The following is a 9,376-nucleotide window of genomic DNA, read 5'->3' on the forward strand; positions in this document are numbered from 1 at the left end:
AACGCTCCCAAGACCTACGAAATGCCCCATTCAAAGATGGCGGCCCAGCTACTTCCGTCGCAGCCGGAAATAGTACAAAATCTAAAAAGGCCGAGTGACAGCTGAAGTTTCTTATACGGCGCGCGCTATGGCTGAGCCCAATCCAGCAGACCAGATCCGGCAGGATTTTGCTCCCCCGCAAGTACCGGTGGAAGATGCCGCTCGGGCAATGGAAGCCTTTGCCCTGGGCCACCACTCGGAAGCGCGCAGGGTGGTGCTGATCACCTCTGGGGGCACCAAGGTCCCGCTGGAATCCCGCACTGTTCGCTTCCTGGATAATTTCAGCAGTGGCCGCAGGGGGGCAGCATCCGCCGAATACTTCCTGCAGGCCGGCTACGCGGTGATCTTCCTGCACAGACACCGCTCCCTCTACCCGTACAGCCGGCGCTATGCTGCCACCAACTGGCTGGATGTCCTGCGGCTGCAGCTTCCCGGGGATGGCGCTCCCAGGGTAGAGGCCGAGCAGAGCCGCCTGCCGGGCATCGTGCAGGTCTTACAGGACTACAGCCGTATGAAGGAGTCCGGCCGGCTGCTGTCCATAGAGTTCAATACCCTGTCCGACTACCTGCACCTGCTGCTGGCCGCGGCCCAGGCGCTCAGCCGGCTAGGTGTGTGGCGCCACAGGAGATCTGGGAATGGGTTTCTGCTGTAGACGCCCCCGGGACCCCTTTTGTTTTAATTTTTCCACCCCTACTTAAAAAAAAAAAATAAATAAAAACAAAACTTTTCTGTTGCCGTAACTACAACTGCTTTTTTGCATGACGAGTTGTAGCTCTCTGCGGCACCGTGTAATGTATTGGAAAAGTTTTACAAAGTGTGGCGCAAAACGGGAAGTTTGATTGCACCATTTTTGGAGGGTTTTTAAAAAATTTTTCACGGTTACCGCAGTGCAGTTAAAACGACGTCGTTAGTCTTTGGGTCGAAGCGAGCACGGCGATGCCACATCCTGTAAAAAATACCTTTTTTAAAACCTTTGTTTCTTTGCCACTTTTTGATCTCCGTTACCTTATTCTTTCATCGATGGGTTGGTTTTTTTTTTAACTTTTAAAGCAGTTTTTTTGTTTTTTTCGCAATGATTAAAAAGCCTTAACTTTTTAACTTGTTTTGTAATCCCCATGAAAGCCTTGAACCGGCAGTCGTTTAATCACTTGTACAGTATACTGCAGTACTTGAGTATTGCAGTATGTTGTATTTTAACAGGCATTCTATTAATAAACGCCACAGGTGCATTGTAATAAGCAGACATTCATGGCAGATGGGGATGCCTCGACACGAAGTCCAGACCCCACGGTTTAATCACAGGGAGACGGTTTAGGACTAGAGATGAGCGAGTGTACTCGGCCACGCCCCTTTTTCGCCCAAGCGCCGCGATTTTCAAGTACTTCCGTACTCGGGCAAAAAGATTCGGGGGGTGCCATGGGTGAGTGGGGGGTTGCAGCGGGGAGTGGGGGGGGGAGAGAGAGAGGGCTCCCCCCTGTTCCCCGCTGCTACCCCCCACTCCGCCACGCCTCCCCCTGGCGCCCCCCGAATCTTTGTACTCGAAAATCGCGGTGCTCGATCGAGTAATTACTCGAAACAAGTACGTTCGCTCATCTCTATTTAGGACATGTCAGTCCCGATCGGGACATCTAGATGCCACTAGAATTACCAGTGACTTAAAGCCTTAACGCTCCGTGACTTGTAGTTACGTCTGGAGGTTTGGGGTTTGATGAGATCATGGGGTGCCGTTCAGTCGCCATGGCTGCCAGGGCCTTGTTAAGGACTGAAGACTGCCATTGCAGATGGCCTGTCTGATCACTGTGAAATTTAATGCTATGCTATAACCTCATACTGCAGGAGCGATCAAACCATCACAGGTTCAAGTCCTCTAGGGGAGTAAAAATAAAAAATCAGTTAAAAAAAACAAACGTATTAATTATTAAAAATAAAAGGTAATAAAAGTAAAAAAAACAACCCTTTTCCATATTTATAGTGAAAAAATCTAAATAAATCCCCCTTAATATATTTGGTATCGCTGCATCTATCAAAGTAATGCATTACTGTACTGTACCCACACGATGAATGTCATCAGAATAAAAAAAAAATCAAAATTGCGCTTTTTGGTCGCCCCGTCTCCAAAAGGAAAAATAGTAATAAAAAGCAGAAACGACCGGACGTCCCACAGAGCGCGCGCCCTCGTACAGCCATGTTGACGGAAAAATACGTTTTATGGCGGCAGAGATTCCAAAAGAGATTTTGTTTTTAAAATTTGGTTTTGTATCATGGCGCCCCACACAGGTTACTGTGTCACCTTTGCTGCAGGGTGTCCTACATAGAAACAAGACCCGCTCCGCTTACATTATATAGCACCACTGAAAAATGCAAATCCTGTTAAAAACAAGCCCCCAGAAGTCTATGTTGATGGATAAATAAGAGTGTTTTTATTTTTAAGGGGGGCGGAAAAAACGAAAATGGGGGGGGAAGTGCCGCGTCCTTAAGGGGTTTAAGGGTTAACGGCTGCAATCGAAGTTTGTGGCTGTTGCGGGTATTTGCTTTCAAAGACAGCCGACGCTCGCCCTGTAAGGGGTTTGCTCGGCACAGTGCCGCCCGCCATGTGCCTTCATGTATGGCGCACAGTAGGAAGGGGTTAACGGGTGTGATAACGCTATTGGTGGCTGCGAAAATAAAAACCAGGAAACCTGGCGCAAATTCCTCCTAGTGTAAACTTGATGTTGGGGTGATTCTCTGCTTCTAGGGTTCCCCGATGAGTAATAGAATATATTGACTGCCCCCTTGTGGTGTAAGAATACGGCTTTGTTCAGATGGTGGAACTTTCTCCGGCGAATTCCAAAAACTGTCAAAATCCGTGTCTTCTGGCGTCGTTTTTGGCGTGGATTTACATGCAGATTAGGCCTGCCAGTGGACAAAATCCGTATGCGGAATTGTGACTCAGAAAGAAGCGCGTCACTTCTTGATGTGGAAACGTGATTTTCTGCGTTGGAATTCCGCATGCACGTTTTGCCCCTTGACAGGGCCGGATCTGAGCTGCGAACCGGGGGAAGGAGGTGCGGATTTTGATGCAGTTTTTTGGGACAGAATTCCCAACGTAAACTCCGCAACGAGTTCCGCCCTCTGGGCGTTCACTTCTAGTATCTTGCTGCAGTTTTGTGGTTGGGGCGTCTGTTAGTCATCACATGGATGCATCGCGCCGTCTAATGCCGCCCGTTTCCTCTCCCTCAGGGTCCAGTGCGATGTTCTACCTGGCTGCAGCAGTATCCGACTTCTACATCCCAGCATCAGAGATCCCGGAGCACAAGATCCAGTCATCTAGCGGCCCGTTGCAGGTACTCAAGATGGGTCATCAGTAGTTGATCGGAGGCGTTCTGTTGTTTGGGTTCACCGCTGATCACCGATTGCGCGGACAGCGCTGGGAGCAGGCTGTTGTTGGAATTGCAATGGCCCTATTTGGTACTGCAGGCACAGCTCACACTAAATCTGCATGACCAACCAGGCTGCTGTAATGTTGGCGGCACGATCCTCACTGACAGGGGCCCGACGATCAGCTGATTGGTGGTAATCCCCCCCCCCCCCCCCCCCCCCCCCACATTCACCCTGTCCTCAGGATAGGTCATCAGTAGTAAATGTTCCAAACACTCCCTTTAATCTCCTAAGGACACTGCCTGTTTTGGCCATAGGGATGCACCGATTTTCTTGGGGGATTTTCATCTCCACTTTTTAAAGCCATAACCAATTATTTTTCCGTCGGCGTGGCCGTAGAAGGGCTTGTTTTTTGCGTGGCGAGCTGCAGTTTTTACTAGTACCAGTTTTTTAGGTACAGATGAGGTATAGTAAAACTTATATCATGTCACTTCTTCTTAGTATCTGCCCCTTGACAGGATGGAGTTCCGTGGTAAAAAGCTATGGATTTTGACGCAGAAGTTGTGCAGAAAACCTAGCACTGAATTGTATTGTATGAACATACCCTAAACGGTGGGGGAGGGAGGTGGTATTGGGTGATGGGACAAGACAACGACCCGAAGCACAAAAATAAATCTAACGAACGGTTGAAAAAGATGATTTGTGTTTTAGGATGGCTAAGTGAGAGTACTGATCTGAACGCCATCAAGATGCTGAAGACTTTTCGTCGCATTGTGATATAATTAAGCTCGCTCCTACGTTCCTGGTTATTGATGTTTTTGATAAATAGGGACTTGGATGAATAGAACACGCATTTACAGGACTTGTCAAAACTTTCCTAAATTCTTATGTAAGGAAATAGTCGTGGCCAAAAGTTTTGAAGTTGTCACAAACTTTGGGTTTTCACAAAGTTTTTACAGTGCTACTTCTCATTAAGTAGATTACTAAAAAAAAATTAACTTAATCACAAACCCCCATTTCTACTGTTGCTGTCAAGAAGGCTTCAGGGAGCCCAGGAAAGTCCAGCAAGTGGCAGGACCGTCTCCTAGAGATTCAGTTGCGGAAACGGTTCAAACCAGTGCTGATCTTGCTCAGGAAGGGCGACAAGCAGGTATCAATGTTCATCGTTCAAAAAAAATCGTAAAACGAGTGAAGGCGAACGATAATTGTTCCATTTAAACGCGAGCCGACAAACAAGAATCATTTAAATTGCGCGGTTTTCGTTCATCGTTCAGTTTTAGCAGGATTAAAAATAATTGTTGGTATCGTTCACTTTTCGTTGCGTTTAAACACTCCCTGCTCAGGCTACCTTCATACGGGTGAGCGTAATATGCAGCTGTGAATCCCGCCCCCATATTGCGCTTCCTACCATGTGAATTCCCCAGGGATGCAAAATGTTCTCATGTGAAAACTACCTGGCATCACTTTGGGGATGAAGGGAAATCCCGCGCCGCAGCTGTAATTGCAGCGGCGGGAGGATCACGGAGGTTCTCTCATTGCTTGAAAACAATGTGCGCTGCGATGCAAGATGACGCAGAAAGATAGAACATGTAGCGATTTGTTTCTGCATCGCGGTGCCATACAGGAAAACATCGCTCATGTACATGAACCCATTCAAAAGAATGGGGTTTGTATTTGTGCGTCTCAATGCATAAATCTTGTACGATTAAACCCCCCCCCCCCCCCCCCCCCCTTGTGTGAAGGCAGTTTAAGTGTTTCACATAGGAAAGTGGATTACCAAATGATAAGTGAACGATTCTCAACGATCTGCCCGGCTGAACGAGTTAGCGGTGATGTCACTTACTCGTCCAAATGTGAATCAGCCCGTCTGAAAGGGGCATTAGTCTGCAGGGGATGTGCATTTGTTGGTGCCCTATCCGTTAGATTGAAGACATGAATACGCTGAACCCTCAAGCTGATCGTCCAGCTTGCTGTCATTGGGGGTCAGGGGAAGAATTGTAGTAAGAGGTATCGCTTACATTGATTTCAATGGGGGTGAAGCCATCTATTATACTTCCAACCCCGAACACTGATGATGTCATCCGGTCTGCTGCATTGACCTTGGGCCAGATCAATTGAGGGGCAGGGAGATCCAAAGCAGCATCAGCAGACCCCTGCCGATCAGCTAATCATGACTTACCAATGACTCACCAATAGTAGAAGCCCAGAATGTCCCCTTTAACCCCAATTTGGACTTTAGTTTCAGATTCCAAAAACTGCAGCTTTGTTTGTATTTCAGATCACAATGAAGATGGTTCCCAAGATGCTGTCCCCGTTGGTGAAGGACTGGGCCCCCAAAGCCTTTGTCATTTCTTTTAAACTAGAAACCGATAAAGAAATCCTAATCGAGAGAGCACGGAAAGCGTTGGCGACCTACCGGCATCAGGTAGTGGTGGCAAATATCCTGGACACGCTGAGGGGGCATGTGGTGGTCGTGACCGGCACAGAAGAGACCAAGCTCTCCATATCTGATGAAGAAGAACGCTCAGGGGTGGAGATTGAAGAAAAGATCATCAAGGATCTGACTTTACGCCACACACAGTTTATGGAAGGGACTGCAGCCAATTAGCCGCCATCCTAGAGCTGAAACTCAATACATAGTACAGATGTAGTAGACACTAACTTGATCGGGCGTCTGCTGCAATCTCTATACTATTTGCATAGCACAGCCGTTGCCATTCACTTTGAATGGAGGGAGTGTTACGCTATTGAGACAAAGCTGATGAATGCTTCATCTATATAAATTAGGGTCCTGCTATAGTGAACCTTTCTCTTGAGGTGTATCATATGTGGGAATTGGACTTTTGGTGTCTGTCTGGCCTTATGGCACCAATGATGCTCTGCCTATGTGTAGTTTTCGGGTTATTTTCAGACTTCTACACATCTGACATACTGTAAATGTTTTTACACTGTGACCACGACCACCTAGCATTTCCATGGATGAGGTAGGGAGGGAGGTCTGTTGTTGCTGCCAGAGGAAAGGTTTGGGATCTTTTTCCTTCTTCAAAGTGGCAGGTAAACAGACCTGCTAATGATGCACTGTAGTATTATTTCTGTGGTGCCCTACAAACTAGGCTGATAAAGCCGTATTGGAGTAGAGTCCATATTAGTTAACCGTTGTACATACAATGACCAGTCCTGACACTAACCAATCAAATAACGTTTAGATGGAATTCTAGGTTGCGTTGGCTCTTATGGATAAGTGAATTGGCTATGGAATCGGCTGTCCCATAAGCCCTAGGTACTAGTCCCATTTGCAAAATTGGTTGATGGGAATAAAGAGAAATATTCTTGTTTATATGCAATGACTGAAAACCTGTAGATAGCAAGTATAGTATGTCTCGGGGATAGTACGCTACAAAGTATCCAGGAGCGGAGAGGGTCTGTAAACTGCACATCTGCAGCGCAATGTAGGCTTTAGCAAATACACTGTCCTACCAAAAGTATTTGGATATCCCTAGCAGTAGAATGGATTGTGTGTCCTAACCCATGCTATATAAGATGTAGACCCGTGGAGCTGTCAGCCATAGTTTGTGACGAGAACTGCACACTATTGGATATGTGTGTTAAGTAGCTGCACATAAGCCGTCCATTACAAAGTGCAGTACGTTGGCGTATCGCAAGGGGACAGCTGAGCCATGAATAAACTAGTGATAAATCGCGCTTCTCCATCTTGACATCAGATGGAGGTACCTGGTGTGGAGGATGCTGGGGAACACCTTTTGCTTGAGTGTGTTGGTACGGGGGCGGTTCCGTTATGGTCTGGAGATGTTACGTGGCATTGTCCCCGTCTGTGTGTTGTAGTGACAAGAACCATGAACATGGAGGTGTACCCTGACATTCTAGACAATGTGGTAATACTCTGGGAATGGTCGGCAATATTTCCACCAGATAACATGCCTTGTCACAGATCCAACGCTGTTTTATATTGGTTTGAGTTTATGGATGTTCCAAGATTGAACTGGCTGCAGAGAGTCAATTTTGAGAGAACTTGCCAGACATTTGCAGGATGAATTAAGGGAAATACCAGCTGAAGTATCAGACATTAGTAGAGAGTATCCAATGCCAAAGGATGTCTCATTAAAGGGGTTCTGTCAGCAAAAAAAAAAAAAATCTATACTCGCCTGTCCCCCTTCCCGGTGCGCATGCGCACTCGCCGTCGACTCCGGCGGTTAGACGCGGCCGGCATAAGAGTGACGCGTCACGTGCCGACCACTGACCCGGGCGGAAGTACTTGACGCCCGGCAGTGGTTGAGGCAGTTGCGGAGCTGAAACTTTGCCAGCTTCTGCACTGCCTTATACAGTCTGCAGGACGGACATGGGAAGACGAGGCGGTGTCTGGTGAATGACCCGGTGAGTATAGAATTTCTTTTTTTGCTGACCGAACCCCTTTAAGTAGTAAATAAATACTATTTCTGACTCTTGCTCAGGTGTCCAATGACTTTAGGTAGGATAGTGTACATTGTAGCAGGCATTAAGCTGCAGCAAACCTTTGGTCAGTATAGGTATTCATCATGTGAGAATATTTTCCTTCACATATAGCAAGAAGTAGTCTGAAAAACGTTGAGATAAGGAAACGCAAAGGAGATTAGGCGGTGTTCACACGTCTGGCTGGGCTGCTGTTGCAGAAAAACTGGTAAACCGGCTGGAGCCCATTATAGTTGGTGGATTCTGACAAGTGCGGCAAGCTTCTGTCCTCTTGACAAATCTAATATACGATTTATCTTAATTCTTCTGGACCATAATGGAACAGAAATGTGAAGGGAGGCTTATAAGGTGTGCTGCGCTCCTATGGACCCGGAACCGGGCGCGCTCCTTGTACGTTTACTGAATTTACCACCTTGCTAGATATAAAGTGTAGCCAGCAAGGCACCTTAAATCAACCAGAGAGGCATAGCTGCCAGCGAACTGTACCAACCACTGGGACCCCCAGCAATCACCAGAACAGAATTACATATTTCCCTTTTAGAGACTGGAACTACAGCGTACATACTCAGTCACCATTCCATTTATTTCAACGGACGAGCCAAAAAAAAAAAAAGGTGCTCTTCCCTCTTTGGCGCTCCCATTCATTTCCATGAAAGCAGCAGATATGTTTGAGCACTTAAACTGTATTTCTGGCACTCCTGTTGCAATAAATGGAGTGCTGCTGCTCCATTCACTTTGGGTATACAGAATCCTCATTCTGGAGGGGGTTGCAGTGGTCAGACCTCCACCAATCAACTAGTTATTCCCTATTCTGCACATAGTGAATAACAATCTTACCAGAAGACCCCTTTAACTAGAAGTAATGGCAGCCCCCAGCAAACCATCTGCAGTATTTTAGGAGCCTGCTGCAGATGTCTATATTGTATCGTGCTGCTATACTCCAGAATGCTCCGTGAATATTCCCTCACCCCGATCGGTTTGCGCTCTCTGGATAGAAACATTCAGAAGCTGAAGATCCGTCCGACCTTCTTCCAGCTGTAGTTTATTAAACTGTATTAGCGCTGATACCCAACTATTTGCTACATGTAACTGCTAGGCTCAGTCTATCCAGTATTGTACTAATTGTATGCTGGAGCTTGTATCGCCATGGCTTCATTTCTTTGTCTGTAACCTCATGCTGTATAACCAGGCTCCGCATTGAATGTAATGTCATTTCAATAAGTCTTTTGCTTCAGATTGTAAATGTCACAATTTCATGAGATCTTTTTAAAGAAAACTTTTTTTGGCATCTATGTGGTTATTAGAGTCCAGGGGTGTGTTGGGATAAGTGTGGTGCGAATTTGGACAAAGTGTATCATATGACCTTGATCACAGGGTGTAGTTTTGATTTGGTCCACTCTTTTAGACCTCCATCTCAGTCAGCCAGGGTAGCAGATATAGCATTAAACACAGAAAGGCCAAGGTGAATCGAAAGTTCCATTAAAGGGGTTGTCCCGAGTTCTAAAGTTATCCC

General features: G+C 46.6%; 1 protein-coding gene across 1 annotated transcript; it reads left to right on the forward strand.

Annotated features, from left to right (window-relative positions):
• Positions 1-72: 72 nt before the first annotated feature.
• PPCS (phosphopantothenoylcysteine synthetase) lies at positions 73-9,151 on the forward strand. Its single transcript, XM_066606733.1, has 3 exons — positions 73-647; positions 3,259-3,362; positions 5,675-9,151. The coding sequence occupies exons 1-3, from the start codon at positions 128-130 to the stop codon at positions 6,002-6,004; spliced, it is 954 nt and encodes a 317-aa protein (XP_066462830.1). The 5' UTR covers positions 73-127; the 3' UTR covers positions 6,005-9,151.
• Positions 9,152-9,376: the final 225 nt, after the last annotated feature.

This window comes from Eleutherodactylus coqui, chromosome 6 (assembly GCF_035609145.1).
Source record: "Eleutherodactylus coqui strain aEleCoq1 chromosome 6, aEleCoq1.hap1, whole genome shotgun sequence".
NCBI classification, from domain to species: Eukaryota; Metazoa; Chordata; class Amphibia; order Anura; family Eleutherodactylidae; genus Eleutherodactylus; species Eleutherodactylus coqui.

Coding starts and splice junctions, on each gene's coding strand:
- PPCS (XM_066606733.1), top strand. CDS start 128: ATGGCTGAGCCCAATCCAGCAGACCAGATCCGGCAGGATTTTGCTCCC. Junction 648..3,258: donor CCAGGCGCTCAGCCGGCTAG/GTGTGTGGCGCC, acceptor CCTCTCCCTCAG/GGTCCAGTGCGATGTTCTAC. Junction 3,363..5,674: donor CATCTAGCGGCCCGTTGCAG/GTACTCAAGATG, acceptor TTTGTATTTCAG/ATCACAATGAAGATGGTTCC.